General features: G+C 39.4%; 1 protein-coding gene, 1 long non-coding RNA gene and 1 pseudogene across 11 annotated transcripts in view; 2 read left to right on the top strand and 1 right to left on the bottom strand.

The window, feature by feature from the left end:
* The window catches only part of LOC140604915 (uncharacterized), a 50,392-nt gene extending 36,740 nt beyond the window's left edge, over positions 1 to 13,652 (bottom strand). The window contains exon 1 of one of the 5 annotated variants that reach the window (XR_012007735.1): positions 13,406 to 13,652. This is a non-coding gene — a long non-coding RNA (uncharacterized lncRNA). The remainder of the gene's footprint in view (positions 1 to 13,405) is intronic. The other 4 variants (XR_012007732.1, XR_012007731.1, XR_012007733.1 and 1 more) reach the window with 4 other exon arrangements.
* Positions 1,557 to 6,038, top strand: LOC140605365 (small ribosomal subunit protein uS8-like; annotated as a pseudogene).
* Positions 13,215 to 25,099, top strand: part of KAT6A (lysine acetyltransferase 6A) — a 114,008-nt gene continuing 102,123 nt past the window's right edge. For 3 of the 6 annotated variants that reach the window (XM_072776632.1, XM_072776630.1, XM_072776627.1), the window contains exons 1-2: positions 13,362 to 13,490; positions 16,188 to 17,103. In XM_072776632.1, coding sequence (XP_072632733.1) covers positions 16,504 to 17,103 — 600 coding nt within the window. In that variant the 5' untranslated portion in view covers positions 13,362 to 13,490; positions 16,188 to 16,503. Of the gene's footprint in view, positions 13,491 to 14,233; positions 14,265 to 15,156; positions 15,172 to 15,835; positions 15,924 to 16,187; positions 17,104 to 25,099 lie in introns of those variants that run through there. The other 3 variants (XM_072776628.1, XM_072776629.1, XM_072776631.1) reach the window with 3 other exon arrangements.

Below are 25,099 nucleotides of genomic sequence, written 5' to 3'. Positions count from 1 at the left end.
TCCAGGATCAGGCCCACGGCTAAAGGTGGCTCTAAATCGCTGAGCCACCCGGGCTGCCCTCTTAGATAAATGTTGGACAATTTTTTGGAGATTTGAGTTTTATGTAACTTAGAAATATAAAAAAAAAATAAGAAAAAGATATGTCATAAGTACATAAAATATATATTGATCTAGTCTATTTTATGATTTACTATCATAAAATATATATAAATTATAATAAGTTAGAATTCATCAAAACTTATGCATACCAAGATTTACAGACCAAACATGGTGCCATTCAGTTGAGAGAAATGTAAACAAACATGAAGATGCCTATTAAATCATAACTGTATAAAATTAGCTGTAGTACATACTGTACTATTGTAGTAATTTTATAGTCACCTCCTGTTGCTATTGTGAGCTCAAGTGTTGCAAGTATCTGCTTAAAAACACCATGTGATGCTAATCATCTCCGTGTGAACAGTTTGTCTTTCTAGTAAATTTTGTATAACAGTAAAAAAGTGATTTCTCATGGTTCTCGCGTATTTTTCAATGTGTTTAGTGCAATATGGTAAACTTTGAATAACACCATGGGACCTATACAAACTGCCACTTAGTAATGCTAGAAGTGCTCCCAAGAAGCAGAGATAAGTCATGACATTACAAGAAAAGGTTGAATTGCTTGATATGTATGGTAGATTGAGGTCTGCAGCTTCAATTGCTCACTATTTCAAGATAAATGAATCCAATGTAAGGACCATTGTACAAAATGAAAAGGGAATTTATGAAGCCATTGCTGCAGCTACTCCAGGAGGCATGAAATGCCTTTTCCTCTTATACTGAAAATGCAGCTTTTATGTGGGTGCAAAATTGCTGTCAGAAAGACAAACATACCAACTCTAATATGATTTGGGAAACAGTGAAGTTATTATATGACAACTCAAAGCAAAAGGAAGGTGAAGAATCTAAAGCTGGAGAATTTAATGCCAGCAAAGGATGGTTTGATATTTCAGAAAGAGGGCTGGCTAAAAACGCTAAACCTCTAAGCCTTGAAGGGCAAAGATAAATACCAGCTGCCAGTTTTCTGGTTGTACAAGAAGGGCTGGACAATGAGGACTTTTTTTCTTGATTGGTTCTATTAATTCTTTGTCCCTAAAGTTAGAAAGTACCCTGCTAGTAGGGGACTGCCTTTAAGGTTCTTTTGCTATTGGACAATGCCTGTGCCTACTAGAACCTCAAAGAATTCAACACCAAAGGCATAGTAGTGGTCTAGTTGCTCCAAAACACAACGTCTCCAATTTGGTCTGTAGATTAGGGAGCATAAAGACCAGTAAGGCTTATTATGCACAGAACTCTATGAAAAGGGTTGTCAATTCTGTGGAAGAGAATCTTGATGGACAGAATATCATGAAAGTCTGGAAGGATTACACCACTGAAGATGCCACTGTTGTAGAAAAAGCCGTGAAAGCCATAACCCTGAAACAAGAAGTTCCTGCTGGAGAAAACAGAGTCCAGATGTTGTGCATGACTTCACAGGATTTACAACAGAACCAATCAAGGAAATCATGAAAGAGATTATGGATATGACCAAAAATGTGGGAGTGCAAGGTGGGGATGGTGAAGTGTTTCAAGATATGGATCTTGGAGAAATCAAAGAGCTAATAGACACCAAACCAGAAGAATTAACAGAAGATGACTTGATAGAGATAAGTGCTTCCAGACCAGTGCCAGACGATAAGGAAGGAGATGTAGGAGAAGCCGGGCCAGAAAATAAATTGACATTAGACAATTTGGCAGAAGTGTTCTGATTATTCAAGACTGCTTTTAACTTCTTTATTTTTATTTTTTTTAAAGATTTTATTTATTCATGAGAGAGAGAGAGAGAGAGGCAGAGACACAGGCAGAGGGGGAAACAGGCTCCATGCAGGTAGCCTGATGTGGGATTCAATCCTAGGACTCCAAGATCACGCCCTGGGCTGAAGGCAGGCGCTAAACCGCTGCGCCACCCAGGGATCCCTGGTTTTAACTTCTTTTATGGCATGGACCCTGCTATGATACAGACACTGAAACTAAAGCAGACAGTGGAAGAAAGGTTGGTATTTTATAGAAACTTTTTATAGATGTAAAGAACAAAATACATCAGAAATTATGATGTATTTCTGGAAGTTACAATAAGCATGCCTTTCTCTCCTGCTTCCTTCCACGCCCTCCATGTCTTCCACCTCTGCAACCCTGAGACAGCAAAACCAAACCCTCCTCCTCTTCCTCAGCGTATTCAACAAAAGATGATGAAGATGAAGGTCTTATGATGATCTGATTTCACTTAATAGTAAATAAATAAATAGTAAATAACCACCATGCCATACAGTTAATAAACTTATCTGTTGTGTATCTTTGTGTAAAAATCTAGTAACTGAACAGCAAGAACTGTATGACACCTTTCTGTGTCATCATCACTTAAGTACTCATTTTGTAAAACATCAGGTGTAGGAGGCCTGGCTGGTTCAGTCAGCAGAGCATGTGACTCTTAATCTCAAGGTCATGAGTTCAATCGGCCATAGTAACTTCTTGCAAGATACATCCACGAAGGCAAAAGAAACAAAAGCAAAAATGAACTATTGGGACTTCATCAAGATAAGAAGCTTTTGCACAGCAAAGGATACAGTCAACAAAACTCAAAGACAACCTACAGAATGGGAGAAGATATTTGCAAATGACATATCAGATAAAGGGCTAGTTTCCAAGATCTATAAAGAACTTATCAAACTCAACACCAAAGAAACAAACAATCCAATCATGAAATGGGCAAAAGACATGAACAGAAATCTCACAGAGGAAGACATAGACATGGCCAACATGCACATGAGAAAATGCTCTGCATCACTTGCCATCAGGGAAATACAAATCAAAACCACAATGAGATACCACCTCACACCAGTGAGAATGGGGAAAATTAACAAGGCAGGAAACAACAAATGTTGGAGAGGATGCGGAGAAAAGGGAACCCTCATACACTGTTGGTGGGAATGTGAACTGGTGCAGCCACTCTGGAAAACTGTGTGGAGGTTCCTCAAACAGTTAAAAATAGACCTGCCCTACGACCCAGCAATTGCACTGTTGGGGATTTACCCCAAAGATACAAATGCAATGAAACGCTGGGACACCTGCACCCCAATGTTTATAGCAGCAATGGCCACGATAGCCAAACTGTGGAAGGAGCCTCGGTGTCCAACGAAAGATGAATGGATAAAGAAGATGTGGTTTATGTATACAATGGAATATTACTCAGCTATTAGAAATGACAAATACCCACCATTTTCTTCAACGTGGATGGAACTGGAGGGTATCATGCTGAGTGAAGTAAGCCAGTCGGAGAAGGACAAACATTATATGTTCTCATTCATTTGGGGAATATAAATAATAGTGAAAGGGAATATAAGGGAAGGGGGAAGAAATGTGTGGGAAATATCAGAAAGGGAGACAGAACGTAAAGACTGCTAACTCTGGGAAACGAACTAGGGGTGGTGGAAGGGGAGGAGGGCGGGGGGTGGGAGTGAATGGGTGACGGGCACTGGGGGTTATTCTGTATGTTAGTAAATTGAACACCAATAAAAAATAAATTAAAAAAAAAATAAAAAAAAAAGGTCATGAGTTCAAGCCCCAAGGTGGGTGTGGAGTCTACTTAAATAAAAAAACAAAACAATACATCATGTGCAATGCTCATGGAAGTGGATAGCCTATCCCTATGTGGGCATAAAGTGAGTGATATTTAGTATAAAATTAACAATGTGGTGGTTTTCTGTTTTATAACTTTACATCAGTATTCAGTATACCTCTCTTCAGTAATTGAAGAAACTATTAGCCTATCATCACAGATAAGTGGTTTTTAAAAAACTGTTGTAACAATGTTCCCAATAGTGTATTATAAATATGATGGTAATACGATATGCCATAAAAATTGTATAATAATTCATTCATTAATGTATAGTCTAGGGTACTGTGAACCAATTGTATTGATTATAGTAGGCTACCATAAAGCAATCATGTTGTTGCTTCTTTATTATCAATGCATGAATCATTACCCCCTGTAAATAAATATGAATTTGTTTTTACATTATATTTTTATTATTGATGTCTAGTGTTAGTAATATTTATAACATCTACAGTGTTTTGTATAAGACAGTATTGATGTAGGTACTGATAGATATAATCAGATGATGTAAAATTATCACGCCAATAAATATAGTACAGTATTATAAATGTATTTTATCTTTGTGAATTTCTAGTTTTCTTTATTGTAAGAATGCAGTATAAGACACATATACAAAATATGTGTAGTTAAGTATCTGGAGAGTCAAAAGTTATACATGGATTTTTGACTGTGTAGGGGTTGGCACACCTAGCCCTAGTTTACTCAGGAGTCAACTGTACATTTATGATTGTTATATCCTCTTGATGAGCCAACTCTTATCATTCTAAAATATCCTTTTTTATTCCTAAGAATATTCTGTTCTAAAATATACCTTTTTAAATATTAATATAGCAATTCCAGCATTCTTTCTATTAGTGTTTGCATTGTTTTAATTCTAACCTACTTGTGTCTTTTTATTTAAAATTTATTTTTTATTATTTTTTTATTTTTTTAAAATTTATTTCTTATAGATATTATATATTTGTGTTTTTTTTTAAAGGTTTTATTTATTCATTCATGAGAAACAGAGAGAGAGGCAGAGAGACATAGGCAGAGGGAGAAGCAGGCTTCCCATAAGGAGCCAAATGTCGGACTTGATCCCAGGACTCCAGGATCACACCCTGAGCCCAAGGCAGACACTTAACCGCTGAGCCACCAGGCATCCCTAGACATACATTTGGTTCATGCTTTTATCCAATCTAATAATCTGTATTTAAAAAATTTTTTAAAAGTAATCTCTGTACCCAACATGGGGCTCAAACTTGTGACTGTGAGATCAAGAGTTGGCTACTTTACTGACTGAGACATCCAGGCCCCAATAATCTGTATCTTTTAATTGGATATTTATACCATTTATATCTAATATAACTAATGTGGTTGAACTTAACACCTATCATTTATATACCGTTCTATTTGTCTCATCTGTTCTTTCCTCCTTTTTTCTTATTTTTCTATCTTCTAGATTGCATAATGTTATGACTTTATTTCCAGTATTGGCCTAGTAGGTATGTCTTAGTTTTATTATTCTTATTATTACTTTTAGAGGTTGCTCTACAGTTTGCAATATGCATCTTTAGCTTACCCCAGTCTACCTTCAAATAGTATGCCACTGCATGTACATTGTAAAACCTTACAACAGTTCCTCCTATTTCCCCAGACAACTGTATCATCCATTTTACTTCTACATAAGTTTTAAACTTTACATACATTGTTATTAATTTGCCTTGAAAATCAGGTGGCTCAGTCAGTTAAGTATCTGCCTTTGGCTCAGGTCCTGATCCCAGCATACTGGGATTGAGCCTTGCATCAGACTCCCTGCTCAGCGGGGAGCCTGCTTCTCCCTCTCCTGCTCCCCCTGCTTGTCCTGTCAAATAAATAAATCTTTAAAAACAAAATCAATCCTCTTTCTGCCATCTCTCTGAGCTGCCGCAATGGTGCGCATGAAGTCCTGGCAGATGTTCTCAAGAGCATCAACAACGCTGAAAAGAGAGGCAAGTGCCAGGTTCTTATCAGGCCATCCATGCTCCAAAGTCATTGTCCGATTTCTCACTGTGATGATGAAGCATGGTTACATTGGTGAATTTGAAATCATTGATGATCACAGAGCTGGGAAAATTGTTGTGGACCTCACAGGCAGGTTAAACAGGTGTGGAGTGATCAGCCCCAGATTTGATGTACAACTGAAAGATCTAGAAAAATGGCAGAATAACCTGCTCCCATCCTGCCAGTTTGGTTTCATTGTACTGACAACCTCAGCTGGCATCATGGACCATGAAGAAGCAAGACGAAAACACACAGGAGGGAAAATCCTGGGATTCTTTTTCTAGGGATGTAATTCATACGTGCAAATAAAATGCCTCAATGGAAAAAAAAATCAATCAAGGCAGCCCGGGTGGCTCAGCAGTTTAGTGCCGCCTTCAGCCCAGGGCGTGATCCTGGAGACCCGGGATCGAGTCCCATGTCAGGCTTCCTGTGTGGAGCCTGCTTCTCCCTCTGCCTGTGTTCTGCCTCTCTCTGTCTCTGTGTCTCTTATAAATAAATAAATAAAATCTTAAAAAAATAAAAAAATAAAAAAATCAAGCACATAAAGAGATTTAAATTAATATACATACCTATCCACACATTTCTCATTGCCAGTACATTTAAACTTTTCCATAAATCTAAATTTCCATCTAATAAAGGATATATCTTTTCTTCTTCTCTCTGAAGAAAATTTCAACATTTCTGGTAGTTTAGGTCAGCTAGTGATAAATTAGTCTTAGCTTTTTTTTGGGGGGGAGGTATGAAAAAGGTCTCTATTTTTCCTCCATTTCTTTTTTTTTTTTTTTTAAGATTTATTTATTTATTCATTCAGAGAGAGTGAAGAGAGAGGCAGAGACACAGGCAGAGGGAGAAGCAGGCTCCATGCAGGAAGCCCAATGTGGGACTCGATCCTGGGTCTCCAGGATCACACCCCGGGCTGCAGGCGGCGCTAAACCGCTGCACCACCGGGGCTGCCCTTTTCCTCCATTCCTGAAAGATATTTTTTGCTGAATAAAGAATTATAGGTTGATCTTTTTATCTTTCAGAGATCTGAAGGTTTTTTTTTCATTTTCTTTTTGGTTGTATAGTTTTTTTTTTTTTTAAGATTTAATTTATTTATTCATGAGAGACACAGGGAGAGAGAGAGGCAGAGACACAGGCAGAGGGAGAAGCAGACTCCTTGCAGGGAGACTCCATCCTGGGTCTCCAGGATCACACCCTGGGCTGAAGGCAGTGCTACACCGCTGAGCCACCTGGGCTGCCCAAGTTGTATAGTTTCTGATGAGAAATCTGGTATAATTCTTTGTTGCTTTATATGTCATGTGTCTTTTTTTTCTTGGCAACTGTTGATTTTTCTCTTTATCATTGGTTTTCAGCAATTTTACTAAAATATGCGTTGGTGTGGCTATGATTTTGTTTATTCTGCTTGGTGGTCATTGAACTCCTTGAACTTGTGGGTTTATAGTTTTTATTCCACTTGGAAATATTGCAGCTATTATTTCTTCAAATCTCTCCCCTAGTCCCTAATATAAGAAAAATTCATTCTGAAGAATAATATTAAGTCCTCCTGAGGACTCTATCTAAGGCCTTAAGTGTTTAAAACTTTTTCTAGGGGTGCCGAGGTGGCTCAGTCAGTTGAGCATCTATCTGACTCTTGGTTTTGTCTGGGGTCGTGGTTTTAGAGTCATGAAATCAACCACAGCATTGAGATCTGCTTAGGATTCTTTCCTTCTCCCTCTGCCCCTCTCCTAAGTACTCTCTCTCTCGAGTAAAGTAAGTAAAATCTTTAAAAAAAAAATAAATGTTCTTCTAACTTGGCTTTTGGAAACAGGCACTATTTCCATCCATAGGATTACCCTGGGAATTGTTTTACCTACCCTTTTTGGATGATTCTTTTCTCTGTTAGTTTCTTCTCAAAAATATACAAATCAATATTCATTCACAGAGGGGCATGGGTGGCTCAGTTGGTCAAGCATCTGCCTTTGGCTCAGTTCATGATCCCAGAGTCCTATGATCCAGTCTCACGTTGGGCTCCCTGCTCAGTGGGGAGTCTGCTTCTCCCTCTGCCCCTCCCCCTCCCTGTGCTCATGCTCTCTCTCAAATAAATAAAATCTTTAAAAAAATATTCATTCACAGAATCAAAAAGACCCCTCTGTAGATATTGAGTCCTTGTACAAATGCATCTTCATCTTTTCTGGTTCTCTTCTTGCAAATGTTAGCTGTTTTGATTTCCCTTAGTTCTGATATCAGCCTCCTCAACTCAGCAATATTGCTGAGCTCTGAGGTCCCCACTCTCTGTCCTATGTCCTAGAAATCTTCTCAAAGCAGTAGGCTGGAACAATTACATGGTTCAACTTGTTCAATTCTCTTGTTTCAGTGATCACTTTTTAGAAAAGATTTTATTTATTTGAAAGAGAGAGAGAGCATGAGTGGAGTGGGAGAGATGTAGAGGGAGAGGGAGAAACAGACTCCCTGCCGACTGCAGAGCCAAAGCAGGGTTTGATCCCAGGATCCTGAGATCATGACCTGAGCCAAAGTCAGATACTTAACTTACTGAGCCACCCAGGCACTCCAGTGTTCACTATTTTATACTGTCTATTGTCCAATGTCTGTAAACCATAGTTTCAGACATTTTGGCCAGGTTTTCTAGTTTATGAGAAGACAAACCCAGTCCCCATTATTCAATCATAGTTAGAACCGACATTTTACCTGGAGAGTTTTTTTAAAATACAGGGCCAAATTCATTTCTCTCTCAGAAACTCAGATTTAGTAGGTTTCGTGTGGAATCCTGGAATCTTTACTTATTAAAAAGTACTCAAGTGATTCTGATATTCACACAGTGTTGGAAACTATCTTGATATTTTCATAGATAGGTAGCCAAAGGCTTGTTCAGACATTCTTCTAACTGAAAGGAAGGCCAGACCTTTTCATTTTTAAGACTTTTCTTGGTTCTGAGTATGATGGGGTAGTTACAGCCAACCAATGATCTAATTTAAAACAATTATGTAAGCAGATACAACATAAAACATTAATTTGGAAGGATCAGTGAACAACTGAGGCAACCAGTACTTAAGAGGGCACAATATTAAAAAGAATGAGAAACTACACCCAGACGTGGCATGGTATTCTCCAGCACCTTTGTCTCTTTGGAAAATTCTGGGCATAAGACCAGTCTGAGTTTTGGAACAGAGCCAAAAAAAAGTGGCCCTAAGAGGCAAAGACACCAGAAGGGATTTTGGCAGTTAACCAAGGCTGGAGAGACAAAACATAAAGACCAGAGAGGCCAGATTCTCAGTGAGCGGGGAGAGGTGAATGAGCCCAATACTTTGCTAGTTTCCCACAGGTCACTTGCCAAATTCTGAAGATGAATAGGAAAGAAGGGTAAGCTACCAGGCAAAAAAACTGAAAAGTGGAGGGGAGTTTTTTTGCAGTCTCACAATTCTGAGGAAACAAGGATTAGATTTCAGTATCCATGGGAGTCAAGGGCTCCAGGGAACACACAAGATCCTTAGTTGGAACACCTGGAGGGCTGTGCTGTAGGAACAGCAGCAAAAAAAGGGGTAGATTAAGCCTTGCCAAAACCCAATCCCAAGTTAATTCAGTTTCTGATTGATTAAGGTGTTCAGCTCTCATTCTAACTACTTTGTAAAAGACAGAGTGAACCCTCGTTAAATGAAGATAATTTTATCCAGAGCCTCTGTAATTTTTCATACTTAATGTGTGCCATTCTATTAGAAATTGCGAGGCAGGCCAAGAGCCAGTAAAAACCAAACGACCAAAAACAATGGAAAGAATATACAATAGAAATAGACCCACAGAACATCCAGCCATTATAATGATCAGAAAGAGATTTAAAATTGCTAGGATTGATATATCAGGAAAGTATAGGTAAAGGTGAAGAAAATAAATAATAAAATGAATTTCTCCAAATGCATTGGATTTTTTTAATATTATTTATTTATTTATTCATGAGATACACAGAGAGAGGGAGAGGGAGGCAGAGATATAGGCAGAGGGAGAAGCAGGCTCCACACAGGGAGTCCAACATGGGGCTCGATCCTGGGATTCCATGATCATACCCTGTGCTAAAGGCAGGTGCTAAACCTCTGAGCAACCCAGGGATCCCCTGGATTTTATTTTTTAAAAAAACCACATGAGGCAATCCTTGTGGATCCCCTCCCTCTTTGGGAGCTTTGTGCTATCACTTTACTATTGCTTAATAAACTTGGCTGCCCACCACAAAAGAATTAAATAAAAATAAATTTAAAAAGATATGAAAATTCTAGAACTTAAAAATAAATGACCAAAATTAAGAACTCAAAAAACAGATGGAAGAGAAAGTTTAGATAGATTGGTACAAAATATATAGACTCATGCACAAAGAGGCAAAAAAGATGACAGGAAATAGAGGTGGTAATGAGTGAAAAATTCTGACATATGTATAGCTGAAGTCCTCAAAGGAAAAGAGAGATAAGAAGAGATAGTGACCAAGGATTTTCTAAAAGATAAAAGATACCATGCTCCAGGCTGAAGAAACTCCATGAGAGGCACTAATCCCACTCAAGAACCCAAGGGGGATCAGTACAAAGAAAAAGCATAGCTAGACACATCACAGGGAAACTGTTGAAAACTAAAGAAAAAAATACTAAGAGGAGCTAGGGCAAAAATACATGATTTTTCAAGGGTGACAAAGGAATGATGGAAACTAGGAGATATCTTTAAAATGCTGGAGGGAATAAGTTACTAAACTAGAATGCTAAACTAGAATTCCTATACCTTGCAAAAATATTAAGGATAAAATGAAGTTTTTAGGCAAACAAATGGAGAGAACTTGTCACCAGCAGACCTCCTCTTACCAGAGGAACTATATAAATGGAAGGACAAAATTCAAGTTAGAAACACATAATTGCATATTGAAACAAAGTGTAACATAAGGGTAAATATAATGAGTAATGGCTGTACAGAACAATGATTATAAAATCTTGTATGGCTTAAAATATATGCACAATCCAAACCCATGACAAAAATAAACATAAAAGTGGAAAGGGTAAGTGGGAGCAAAGTATTTTAAGGTTTTGGCACTCTTGGTGAAGTGGCAAAAGTAATCATTAATATTAGAGTGAAAAAGAGTCATGTTGTAATTTTTAAGGCTTCTAAAAGAATGTGTAATTGATAAGCTAATAGAAGAGGTTAATGGCATATGAAAATATTTTAGTTCAAAAGAAGGCAACAAAGAACAGAATGAGGGATGTGAATAAGTGGGCAAAAAGAAATAATAAGAAGGCATATATAAATCCAAATATAGCAGTAGTTATATTAAATATAAACGGACTAAAACTTTTCCTGTTGAAACAAGGATACAACAACCTTCCTATGTTAGGCTTAGCTGAACTCTGCATAAAATGTAATTAACAGATACAACTGAAAAGGCAGGGTTTTCTAAACCAAAATGTGGAAGGGATAAGTAACTTTCAGCTTCCAGCCCTCCAGGGCTGCATTCTGACTAAAATCTGAACAAAGAAAAGCTGTCCTTTTCAGTGCTAGGGATTGTTTTTTTTTTTTTTTTTAACATGCAAAGGATGAGGGCTTTAATCTTTGTTGCAAACTTTTTATTTTGAGAAGACCTCTTGAATGTGCCATTAAATTATGCAAATATAAAGCAAAGACTCTCCATGGAAGTTATTTGAAAAGGTAAACTGTGCTTTGTTGTTGCAAATTGTTTTAAATTTTCTCTATTGCGTGCTTAAACTCCAGCTTCTTTTCACAGAAATGGCTATGGTTAGTTTTCTTCCAAATTTTCAAAAAGCAAACACAACTCATCTGTGTATTATTTTTCTTTTGAAGATCACATACTAGTCACACATGAAGAACTCATTTTCTATTAATACAGCTTCATCTGTCCTCTTTGGGAAATAAAAACCTTATTTTATTCTTCTAAGAGAATCCCCCCCCCCCCCCAGATGTATTCCCATTACAAATAGCTCCCATTTTACCAAGGAATGCAACTGTCGATTCATCTAGGATGGAAAATATCCTTTCTAACAGATTATTTTATTTCCCCAAATTTCTCACATTTGAGGATGTGGTTTGGAAGTGATGAAGGGTGATTCAGTAAATCTCACCACAGCACATTTATGCTATCAGTGTCAGTATTAGGATGTAGCGTTGGCTGGACCATCATCTAAAGATATAAATTTTTATTTTATTACTGAATGATGTAGACAGGCTAAAGAGTAGAATGGAGAAGAGCTATAGATAAACAAGGCGGGGCTAGTGTAGGGGGTAAAAATCCTATCTTTTTCTTAGCGGCTGAGAAAGTGTTCATTCTTGAGGACCTTTTTTTTTTTTTTTGAGTCTATACTGCTTGTACAAGACTATGCTACTGGAGATGCAGAGGCATCCCCAAACAGCATATATTCATAAAATGTATACAAAAGCAACATACCAAGTGCCAAAGGAATAGGGCAAATGGTCAATACTACAAAAGTTCAGAAAGTAAATACCTAACAAAGTTAAGGCAGTGAGTGAAGGGGTGGTCTTTAAAAGGTAAAGCCGGCGTAAAATGAGGAGGCGCTGGGGAGGACAGTCTACCTGGGGGAAGGGCACCAGGGAGTTACAGGTCCAGCAATAGAAAAACAGTTCCACTAAAAATTATTTGGTATTTAATGTCTTTTCGTTTGTCACTTACTGCAGGAAAAAAAGAAAAGTATGACTCAACGTCTGCCTCAAGGAGTTTAAACTAGATGAGAGACGAGACAAAGAACCAAGTCGCCAGTAGAAGACAAGCCATGGGAATTGCCAGTTCCGTGGCTGGGCTACCAATTCGGAAAACAAGCCATTCTGCGTAGGGCACGGGCAGAAGGCCGGCGGTGGGACGAGAGCCGAAGGCTGCAGACTCGGGACGGGCGCCACCCGAGCGGTGTGACCTTGTGCGAGTCACGGGGCCTGGGCCGTGCCGCGGCTCTCGGCGGCCGTCGGCGGGGGCAGGATGCAGTCTCCGCGGAGGGCTCGCCGCCGCCAAGTTTCCGCCCCTTCCCTCCTCACCGCACCTCCTCTTTCCTACCGTAGGGCGAGGTGGGTGGGGGGCTGGTGCGAGCAGAAAGGGGACGACGACCGCAGGCAAGCGCCTGCCGCCCCGGCGTCCCCCTCCCCAGCTGCCGGCATCGGGTTCTGGAGTCACCGTGTTAGTGGGGTGAGGGCGCGGGGAGGGGAGGGAGGACCTGCTAACTGTAAACACCCTCAGGAGCGCAGCTCGCCGGGCCGCCGGATTTCCGTACCACAATGACGCCACCCCGCCCAGGCGCCTGCCCTCAGTTTCCCCAGCTGTGTAATGGGGATACGCCGTCCCCTTTTCCCGCTATCCGCCTGACCTAACCGCGTGAGAAAGGCGAGGAGGAACCCCCAGTTGTCGGCCTCCAGGCCCACCAGGTCCTCCTCCCACTTTGGCTTTGGCCTTTTGTACCGGCCCCACGTGACCCGCCCGGCCGGCTCTTCCCTCCTGTCCCGCCCCGCCCTCCGGCCTTTCCCGGCTCTCGGCGCCGCTCTTCCCGCTCCTCGCCCGCCCCCCCTTCGTGCCAGCCCGTCGCCCTCCCCCTCGCCTCCCTCCCAGGCTGTTCCCGCTCCCTCCCCCAGGCAGCCGTTCCCTCGCGACGCTTCCCCTCCCCCCGCGGCTGTTCCGCCGCCTCGCCTCCCCTCCCCCCGGCCGGAGCTCACTGTCTCCAAGATGGCGGCCGTGTCAGTTTGGGGCATCTCCGCGGTCCGGCCCGGGGCCCAGGGATCCCGGCTCTCTTCCCCCCCGGTAAGTAGCCGAGGACCCGCCGGCGGCCGTCCCCGGCCGTCGAGCCCGAGGCTGAGCCGCTCCGGGGCCCGCTCCGCCGCTTCGCGGGGCCGGCGGGCCGCTGCAGGCCCCGCCGCGGCCTGCGCCGCCTCCCGCTGCTCTGCGCCAGGCCTCGGGCTGGGGCGCCGAGGCCGCCCCCTCGCGCCCGGCCGGCGCCCGGCTCCCCCCGCCCGGGGCCCGCGCGCCGCCCTCCGGCCCGGCGCTCTCGGGCCCAACGCCCCCACCGCTCGCCCGCCCGCCCGCCGCCCGCCGCCCGCCGCTCGCGCGGCTGGCCCAGCCCCAGGGAGCCGGCGGTGGGCGGGCGGCGAGCGGCCCAGGCCGCGGAGCCTCGGGCTGGGCAGTGCCGGCGAGCCCGGTCTCCCTCGGGGGCGCGCCCACCGCCCCGGCCCCACCTGCGCCTGGCGGCTCGCCGCCTCAGGCCGGGCGCGGCCCCTTCTGCCCGCGCTCCCGGGCGCTCGCTCTCTGGCGCCGGCCGGGTGCGCGGAGATCCGAGCGGGGCTGAGGCGGCCCGCGGGGGTGACAGGCTGGAGGTGTTGTGGTGCGGAGGAGGCAGCACGTGTGGTGTTGTGTCTGTCGGGCTGTCAGCCCCTGCGCCGGGAGGGGAGGCGGCGGGCTGCCTGTCAGCCTCGGCCGGCGTGGACGCGGGCAGCCGGACCTGTCAGGCTCCCCGCGCGCTCCTCCTCTGGACCGGCCTCTGTGGACCCGAGGATCTTGGAGGAGCCGGCGATGGGAGATGTATTGCTCTTAACTCTTCCACGTGATTTCATTGTTAACTTAGTCCTGGGGTTCTGCTTCAGTCTAATGGGAGCAGTGAAGCTACCCACTGGCAAGCTAAGCTGCAGGCTTGTGCAGTTTCAAGTTTTTAAAGTTTCTCGCTCTTTAAAAAGAGAGCGCGAAGATGCGTCTGGGGGTGGGGAGTGGAGACCGGGGAAGGACTGTCGGAAGCAAGTTGTACTTTCTCTCCAGCCGCTGGTGCGCTCTGAGAGCTAAAGTTCAGGTCTGCAGGCGCTTTACTTTCGAAAGACTTGGAGACCGGCGAAAACCCCGGCCGGAGAGACAATGAAGAGCTGTCATCCATTCTTTCACCTGCGAGCCAATCAATTAGGACGTGCCCAGCTTCTTAAACTCAGATCGTAGCCTCTTCTGTAGTTTAGCGTTAATGTCTGTATAATGAACGTTCTTGGAGTAATAATCCTATGATTCCTGTCCTCTCGAGGCTCTCACCAAAATGAAGCATAGCTCTCTCAGGGGGGCTTCTTTTTAGTCAGCTAATTTAAAAATAAGTCTTGGCTCAGGTTTGAGTGTTTACTTCAGTCTTTTCTTTCCTATTAAAGTTGATCGGACTGTAGCTTTCCTAATATCTGTTACTTTTCCTTTTAGTGTCAAACTTAAGAATATTTGCTGCGGGAGCCATTTTTCTATCATTGTTTATGTTGTAAATGCTGAGAATAAGAGCAGAAGTTCTAAAAACCAGTTACATTTTTTGGAAGCAAAGGAGTTAATTTGATTCAGAATTAATTCTGGTGATTTTCAAAAAAGATCTGTATCTGCCAGATTTTTTTGTTTGACAGAAGAATATGGACTTTGATCCTGGAGAGGCAATGTAATATGCCTGTGTTTTACTCATTAGTGTTCATTTCAGGTCAGCAATCTTGAACCTATGAGATTTCTTTTTAGACTTGCCAGCAGGCAGTAACGTACATTTGATATATAGTGTATGCATTTGAACCCTGTGATTCTGGGTAGCTTGGCTATCAACATTTTGACAGTTGTTACTCCCTCCAGTCTATTGAATATTAGTATTTTAGTTTGTATTAATTGTTAGCATTTAGGAGAAGCTATCAGCGTGTAATTCTTAAAATTTGAATGAATTTAGATAATTTTAAAATTCTTTAAGCACTTTTCTCACTTGATGATTTTTTTTTTAAGATTTTATTTATTTATTCATGAGAGGCAGAGACATAGGCAGAGAGAGAAGCAGGCTCCATGCAGGGAGCCTGATGTGGGACTCCATCCAGGGTCTTCAGGATCATGCCGTGGGCCAAAGGCAGGCACTACACCACTGAGCCATCCAGGGATCCCCTCACTTGATGATTTTCAGTGTTGTTTTTGTTTCCGTTTAGAATGATTACAGTAATGTACTTAAAATACGAACTTCATTGTAAATTGTGTTTTTGTTTCTTTTAATATGTGAAATAGTTAAAATTTTCTCCCCCCCCCCTTTTTTTTTTTGTTGCATTATTGACTATTTTTATGCAGTCCGAATGTCTGGAATTTTGAAAGGTTCACTCTTACTTTCATTGCAGGATTCTTTCTACTAATCCAGATACTTGTTGAAGTGCTGAATAGGTTCTTGGGGAACGATGTCAAGGAAGACTTTCAGTTCATAGACTGGTGAGCAGAGATTGTGGAGTACAGAATAGTCAGCACCCCTCTGCGTAGTTGTAGCATAAGGTCCTTCATAGTATATCTCATCTTGTATCCTAATTATTTTTTTTTCTTTTTTGCCCCAATGGTTTACATACATAACTGTTTTTGGAATATTGATGAAAACTTGTTAAAACTCTACAGGTTCTCAGTAACACTTGATTTGGTTACTTTTAAAGACTAGGATGTGGGATTTGATAGAAAATTGACCTTGTTTTAATTGTTTTTCAGGCATAAGATGCACGTTTTCCTGCTGGGAATGAGATGTTCGTGAGTTCTTACAACTAGATGAAGAGACCCATGTGTGGTGCTATTGAGAAGTTTATTGGGAAGTTCAAAGACATTTCAAATAACAGGTTGTTTTGGTTTCTAAAGTAAAAGTGAGGAGGCACTCTGTTTTGTGAAGGAGAAAAGACTCAGGCCAGAAAACTTGTATGCTATGGTTAACTGGTTCCCAGCCTCCGAGAATGTTGTTTTCCATGGTGTAAAACTTACTCAGCATCAGGATAAGGGATAACGACTCTATGGATATACAGAATCCTTCACCATGGTAAAACTCGCTAACCCGCTATATACTGAGTGGATTTTGGAGGCCATCAAAAAAGTGAAGAAGCAAAAACAGCGTCCTTCAGAAGAAAGGATATGCAATGCAGTGTCTTCATCCCATGGCTTGGATCGTAAAACTGTTTTAGAACAATTGGAGTTGAGTGTTAAAGACGGAACAATTTTAAAAGTCTCCAATAAAGGACTCAATTCCTATAAAGATCCTGATAATCCTGGGCGAATAGCACTTCCTAAACCCCGAAACCATGGAAAATTGGATAATAAACAAAATGTAGATTGGAATAAACTGATCAAGCGGGCGGTTGAGGGCTTGGCGGAGTCCAGTGGCTCAACTTTGAAAAGCATTGAACGTTTTTTGAAAGGTCAGAAGGATGTGTCTGCATTATTTGGAGGCAGTGCTGCCTCTGGCTTTCACCAGCAGTTACGATTGGCTATTAAACGAGCCGTTGGCCATGGCAGACTCCTTAAAGATGGACCTCTTTATCGGCTCAACACTAAAGCAACCAGTGTGGATGGGAAAGAGAGTTGTGAGTCTCTTTCCTCTTTACCTCCAGTGTCACTCCTTCCACATGAAAAGGATAAGGTAAGAGTGACATACCCATCAGTGTTCATAGAACTGATGATATAGTATGCTTCAAAGTCACATTTCTAGGAGATTATTTAGAACTTATATTCAGGTTTTGTGTTTGGGGACTTTTGGAATGATCACCTCTGTTTTTTTATTGTTGAGTTGTTAGAATTCGGTAGCTACCAGTTGTCCTTATATTTTGGAATATTTGATGCCTGAGTTTCTTTCTTTCTTTTCTTTCTTTTTTCTTTCTTTCTTTTTTTTTTTATGCCTGAGTTTCAAAGTGTATTGAAATAGGTATTGATATACCTAAAAGAACCTATTCAGAATTTAAAAGTAGCATTCTACTTTAAGGCTGTTGTAAGTTCTTATAATATTTTACTGCTGGAAGTTGATGAACACTGCTAAAAATTGGAAGCTTGGATTTGAAATTAGCAAGTGACTCTAAGAACCTCTGTTTTTAAACCCCTTTTTCTTTTGTTGCACATCATCATTAGGTAGGAGTGAGACTGGTTCTCTTGACCCATAGTAGTAGCTAAGCAAATTTATCAGTACTTATTTCTGTTGTATTCTAACATTCATGTGTTCTTTGCATAGGATGAAGTCCTAAGTGTTATTGTTTATGACAGGTGTAACTACATAGGAATAAAGTATCCTATATTCCTAAAGTTCTGTGCAGTTTGGAGTTTTGATACACAGTGGTGTATCTTACTGTGCTGTTTTATGCCATTATTTTGTGCAGTTGAAAATACACTAAGAAACAGCTAATTTTGGCCCTTGACTAGATATTGGAGGATGGGGAGAATTTTGTTTGTAGTTTTTTACATTGACCTACTGTCTTGAGCTGTAAAATTATTTCGGGTGTTCTGAATTGTAGTTCTGGGGAGAGTTGTAGTACTGATGCACACTTTAGTATACAGTAGTAAAACAATCTTTATTTTGCCTAAGATATAGGTAGAAGCTACTCCCAGGATGAGAAGATTGTGAAGTTAATATTGAATGTATTTAAAAATGTTTGAGAGTCAAGTCTAAATTTATTGCAGTTAATAACCCACCTATAGATTTTTGTCTAAAGAGCAGTTGAAAATTAACAGTATTTTTCTTTGAGGAGGTTTTTAGAGATCTGTTTTAGGGTTCAGTTTTCCCAGTGAGCTTTGAAATAGAAACATCATCTTACTGTTACTACCTTTGAAAGGATTCTGATAGAATGATTATCATTTGAGTATTTATTAAAAAGTGTGGTATTAAAAATTCAAGGTAGACAAGTAACTAAAATGCTTTATTCTGTAGTTCAGTGCTGTAGAACTTACTGTAATAACTGTTTCTTGATCCCATATAGCTGAAGTTAAAAGAAGTATAATGATTGATTCCTGAAATTGTTACAAAATGATCCACAGGTTAACTACATGGAAACAGGAAATAATTTATAGTTTACAATGAATTCAGTGTTATATCTGTGAATTGAGTATTATAAATTCTTGTTAGAACACCAGAGTGCAAAAAAACAAACAAAAACCAGAGTGCTTGCTTTTATTATAGTTTCCCTTGCTTGAATTAGATATTTCAATTTTTAAAAATATTAGCCATACATAAAATGTCAATTGTCCATATTTTTTCCTTTCTTTTTAAAATTTTTATCTAAATTCAGTTGATTAATATATTATCGATTTCAGAGGTAGAGGTCAGTGATTCATTTAAGATTTTATTTATTTATTTCATGAGACACACAGAGAGAAAGAGAGGCAGAGACACAGGCAGAGGGAGAAGCAGGCTCCATGCAGAGGGAGCCTGATGTTGGGACTCCAGGATCCCGGGTCTTCAGGATCAGGCGCTGGGCTGAAGGTGGCACTAAATTGCTGAGCCACCTGGGCTGCCCCATCCGTGTTGTATAATACCCAGTGCTCATTACACCACATGCCCTCCCTAATGTCCATCACCTAGTTAACCTCATCCTCTCCGGTCCCCTCCAGTGACCCTCAGTTTATTTCCTATGATTAAGAGTCTCTTATCTCCCTCTCTGATTTTCATCTTGTTTTATTTTTTCCTCTCTTCCCCTGTGATTTTCTTAAATTCCACATATGAGTGAGATCATATGATAATTGTCTTTCTCTGATTGACTTACTTTATTTCACTTAGCATAATATCCTCTAGTTCCATCCATGTCGTTGCAAATGGCAAGATTTCATTTTTTGATGGGTGAGTAGTATATACACATATATATATACACACACACGTATATATACACATACCACATCTTTATCCATTCATCTGTCGATGGATATTTGGGCTCTTTTCATAGTTTGGCTATTGTGGAATTTGTGCATATTTCTGAAAGGTAGCTGATATAGTACACTATGGGACAAATCTGAGTCCTATCTCCTTAGGACTTTACTTTTGAAAGGGATGTTAAGAACCATCTAATTTAACAATTCTTACTTTGCAGCTGAGCTGAGACCTCGACATTAAAAAAGAAGCTTAATCCAGTAGAGATTTGCTGATTTACTTTGGTTAGAAATATCTTTTTGGCTACATAATTGTAATAAATAGTGTTGTTAACCAAAGTAATAAAATTTGGAGTATACATTTAGGAGAATTGAGTTTCATTGAATAGACTTGTATGTATATATACTGGTCTGAATTGAATTGAAAACTAATTTTATGATATCTATGATATTAGAGTTGATGAAATCTGTTATATATTTTTAAAGTCTTATTTTCAGTAGTGAATTTCCTGGGTGACTTCTCCCAAAGATAGGAAGAGCTCACACTCAAGATCATAATACAGTGAGAAATTAATTATTCCTTCTCTGAACAGATTATATGTTTGCTCTTTATATTGCATTTTATCTTTCTTTCCTCTTTTTAAAATTGGTTTGTTGTAATGAACCTAGATATTCTCATCTAGAGTGTATTTGAGAGTGATGGAGAAAGGAAAAGTGCAGGCCAGAAGTAGTTTCACTTTTACGCCTTGATTAATTCAGCAAATGGTTATTGAGCATCTACTGTAGGCCAGGCACTCTGCTTAGAACTGAAATGGCTTGGAACTGAAATGGCATTATTTCAAGTTCCTCTTTATTTTTTTCTAGATCAACTTTAGCTTTTATTTCTTTGGGATAGCAATCTTTGGAAGGAACTGTAGAACTAAGATTTTCAGCATCTTATGATGCTGAATGGTTTTTGCTACTTTTGTTGGGATCAGCTGCATAGAAATACTGTATTTTTAAGAGTTTTTGTGAATATGTTTGAACTTAAGTGTTTTTACATTGATAAATAGCGAGGAAAATCCATGGGATACTATGATTTAAAAGTTTTATCCAGGGGGTATCCCTGGTGGCTCAGCGGTTTGACACCTGCCTTTGGCCCAGGGCGCAGTCCTGGAGTCCCGAGATCGAGTTCCGCGTCGGGCTTCTGGCATGGAGCCTGCTTCTCCCTCTGCCTGTGCCTCTGCCTCTCTCTCTTTCACTCTCTGTGTCTATCATGAATAAATAAAATCTTTTAAAAAAAAATAAAAGTTTTATCCATGTTGTAAGGGAAATTTCTGAGTAGCTTTAGGGTTGTGGTAGTTTATGGCGAATTTGTTTAACTTCTGTTTACTGTGGGCCAGGCATTACTTTAAAGCTAATCATATTAATTTATTTAATTCTCAAACATCTCAGTGAAGTAGGTACTGTTATCATACAGGTGAAGAAACTGAGGCATAAAAGAGATTTAGTAATTTCTCCAAGTCACAGAGATATTTAGTGGCAAAGCTAGGATTTGAACTTGGGCACTCTGGCTCTGGTCTTTGTAACAGCTATACCTATTGCCTCTTGGGAGTTGTTACATAAAATGTCACTGCAGTCAAGTACCCAATTGTTAATGTTCTTGGTGTCAACTTCATAGTACATTGTCTAATTATGAAAGGACACATTTCCCCCTACCTCCACCCCTTCACATTTTGTATCCCTTTTTTTCTCTATCATTAGACTGGATTTTAAAACTGGCTTTGAACCAGTGATAAGAATGTATCAGAAACCAGAGATTATGAAGAATCTAGTTTTGTATCCCTGAGGTCCATAAAAAAAGTTTTTTGTCTGCATGATATTTTTTTCTTGATAATTTCTGTGCTTATTAATTTTCATTTTATCTTACTGAAGTTTTCTGATTTGCAGTCTGGGACTTGTTACCTGGCTGTTGATAGAGTGCCTTCATATGGGAATTCAAAATGTTGCTTTCCCATGCATGATGGCATATAAAGGAGGGTGATAGTGTGAAACTGGCTTAAGTAACAACTTATCCCTTTGCAAATTTCTTTGCTTTTGAAATACAGATTTTACTTACTGTAAGATAATTTGTTCATTTGCTTCATTTATTCATATTCAGCAAACATTTAGATGCCTATCATAACAATAAATTTAGGATTTAGATCTTGTTGAGGATTAAGGTAGAGAGATGTGAAATAAATATTTTCGGAATTCCTTTTTAGTTTATGAAATATAACTTTTCGTTTTTTATAGTCATTGCTGTTCATAACAATTAAGTGTTGTGAATCCCTGATAAATAATGTTTCTCGGGTGAGGCTGTATTATTTGAGATTGTGATGGTTTCTATCTTTCGACACTGAATCTTGGAAAGAACCTTTCTAGGAATAATTTTCACCTTGATTTCAAATTTCTGGGTTCATTTTTAACACAGAAAAATGTACTCGAAAAAATATATAGCTTATGTTCCATATTACTATACTAGTCCAGAAAACTACTCTTTTGTGACAATCAGCCACATCATTAAAGTTTTATTCTGTTGACTAGTATTGTGGAACAGAATTATAATTTGCTGAAGCATTACAGCTGGAAACGGAAAAGAAAGTACTGTCAACTAATTGTTCAAGTTATCACCCATCTAGATAGCTTGGGGGAGAAAAATCAAGAGATAAATTTATAACCTTCTAAACAAGTTCTACCTCTATACAGTAAACTCTTAATAGAATCCAAATTATCTTTGTTACTGGAATTTGACATTTTAAATTCACAGAATAAGTGGGGCTGTGATAGGAACTTAGATTTTGTTGTAGAGATGTGAATTTGAATGGAAACATGTTTTCAAGTTACTGAGTTAAGAATAATAAAGCTTTGATTAAGCTATTTGAAAACGGCCTTTATAGTAAAATCGATGCTACATCATTTTCTGGTGATTCTAAATGTTATGCACCTGGAGGAGAAGCTGGCTAGAAATAAAAATTTGTTACTAACAAGTCATTGAGGTAGATTAAATATAAATGTGTTTAGGAATTGACTTGTCTCAGCAGACTTGTTCTTATTTAAAAAAACCCAGAAATTTAAAAATAAGTCAGGCAGAGATATATTTGTAATGCACTATTTATTTAAACACAATAAACTGTACAGACAGTTTTTGGTCTTCTGGTTAGCATATGAGCTGTGTGTGTTTTGGTTAATTTTCAGCCTATGACATAACCTGAAAGAAAATTTGAGCTACTAAAGCAACCTTTGGTTTAGCCATTGCTAATCAGACTTCTTCTTCCTTTTTTTTTTTTTTTTTTTTTGCTAATCAAACTTCTATATCCAGGCAGTGCACACCACCTAGACATTTTTCTTGTATTTAACTTTTCCTTGGACCAACTTCTAATAAATTGATGGAATAAAAGGAAGAAACTAATGAAGATGTCAGATACTATAAATTACTTAGGGAATAGGGATCTAGAGGATCTCACCATCTTGACCTTTCTTTGCCTTGTATCAGTAGGCCAAGGGAATGTAAGCAGTTGCTTATAGAAACCTATTAATAGCTAACATTTGTTGAGGGCTAACAGTGCGTCAAGTACTGTTCTGAGTGCTTTAACATGTTTTCTTACTGAAGTCTTAGAGAATTTTACATGGTTAAATTTTATAGGTGTAGTATTTTTATATAATAGCTATTTGATAACACTTAATACAGGCTTTCGTTATGGCTTCTCATAAAACACCAAATAGAAAATGTATGCAAAATGCATTATCTTCTTATCCATGCTCCCTGTTTTTTATTTAGTCCATCCTGAGTCATGGGCCAGTACTTTCTTACATTACGCTTAACCTTTAATACTATGAAAACAGATACTAGGAGTTTTTCTTCTATTTAGAATATTGGAGAAAGTATACTTTCTATATTGATTTGGATCTTAGCTATCTATATAAGAGGACTGAATCTGGTTGCCAGGTTCACTGGTTAAAGTAGAATTAAGTTTTTTCTTTTTAGTGAACTGGGAAGTGTTAAAATTACAATAATGAATACTTTACATGTTCTGATTTAAACATTTTTAAAGAAACAAATGAATGTTACATATAGGAATTATTAGGAGCCTCCTCTGGTAAAGTTGTTTACCAATTGGCTACTCATGGGTGGAGTCCGCTCACAAAGGATCTGCAGCAGATGAATTAGACCTGTAGTGACTTCACCCTTCTGCTTTTCCCAGCTGGAGCAGGATTAGGACTCATTCAGCTGCAGCTGGTTCCCAGGAAAATCTAGGCTGTTTCTTCTGGTGTTTTCCTTTGACGGGAAAGTCATAGTTTGCAACAGATGGCTTTCATCAGCACTGTACATAACTGTAAATTCAAGTCCAAAGAATTACTTTCAACTTCATTAGGGAACAGGTGAAGAAACAGTTGTAGTAGGGCACTATTTGGTTAAGGGTTGAAATTAAGCATGGGGGATTATAGTAGTGTAGCATTTAGATTTGCAGAATGCCATTCTGGGTCAAGAGAGTTTTTAACTGCCAGCAATTAAACAAACAAACAAAAAACCCAAAAAGACCTAAGGAAAAATAAGTTTGGCTGTGGTGTTAAGGTATATTTTATAGTTGGAATATATTATGCTTACAAAGTACAGATAGATTCTTTGAAGAAAAGAATTGACTCTTCTGCATTTCATAGAATATTGAGCAAGTAGTAATCTTGGATAACAAAGTTTCTAATCTTATTTCACAAATAGAGAAATTGAAATTGAGGGCCCAAGAGATTTAAGTGTCTTGTTCCGCAAGTGCCACATAGCAAGTTAATCTGGGAGAAAGTGGTCTGGTCCTTCTCAGCTCTTTGCTTTTTTTCATTAGGCTGGAGTATTGCTTTAAAGTACTAGAGAGCAATGAATATAAAACAATGTATTGCTTAATGGAAACCATAGAATAAACCTTGGTCTAGAGAATTTTGGTGGTTTTTGTAAGCCACAAATATGTAAATAAGCTTATTTCAGTGTTTGAAGATAACTATACATTCTTGAAAGTTGAAACATTTTTTAATTTTTTGGAAGACTGCTTTCTTATGGCCCAAATTAGAATACTTAGAAATTTGTCTTATTTTTTAAGCTAAATATTAGAAGAACATCTTGAGCTACCTTAATGCTAAAAGAGAAAGTACTCCTTGAATTTTGAAGGAAAAAAAAAAGGTCTGCTTATAGTTAGGTCTGATTTTTGTGAAGTCTATAACATATACTTCTGAGGGACTTGGGTAATTGGTTAAAACTTTAAAAATTTAGGACTGAGAAAGGTACAAGCCTTTCTATTAAATAATTAAGTAATTCTTATCAAAGGCATTAGGTATGGGGTTATTAGGATATTAGATTATTAGGATATAATATATATATTAGGTTCTGGGTAATTTGTGATAGTAAGAGAAGGCAGCAGACAACAGATTATGTTGGTCTTTTTTGGCCCTTGTGACAGTTCATCTCTGCATTACTTTTTCTTGCGGTAGAATTTAGCAAATACTACCATTAGTATTTGGTACCATTAGTACCAAATAATTCCATGCTAATGGAATAATGGCAAATAAAGGTTAAGATTGGGGACAGTTATTTATAAAATAATTGGGTAGTTTTAAGATTATTGGTAGACGATATAGAAAAAATCTGGCAGCCAAAAAACTTAAAATCTTTGTGTGAAAGAAGACAGCTGATTCCTTTGCCATTTACCTTTTGTGCAGAAGAGTTAGATTCCTTGTGTGTTGGGGGAGTGGGGGTGGGAAGAGGGGTTATCATGCTTATATTA

The sequence above is a fragment of the Canis lupus genome, chromosome 15 (assembly GCF_048164855.1).
Source record: "Canis lupus baileyi chromosome 15, mCanLup2.hap1, whole genome shotgun sequence".
In the NCBI taxonomy this organism is placed as follows: domain Eukaryota; kingdom Metazoa; phylum Chordata; class Mammalia; order Carnivora; family Canidae; genus Canis; species Canis lupus.
The sequence above is the reverse complement of the archived record's forward strand: the minus strand, read 5'-3'. Positions and strand labels throughout refer to the sequence as shown.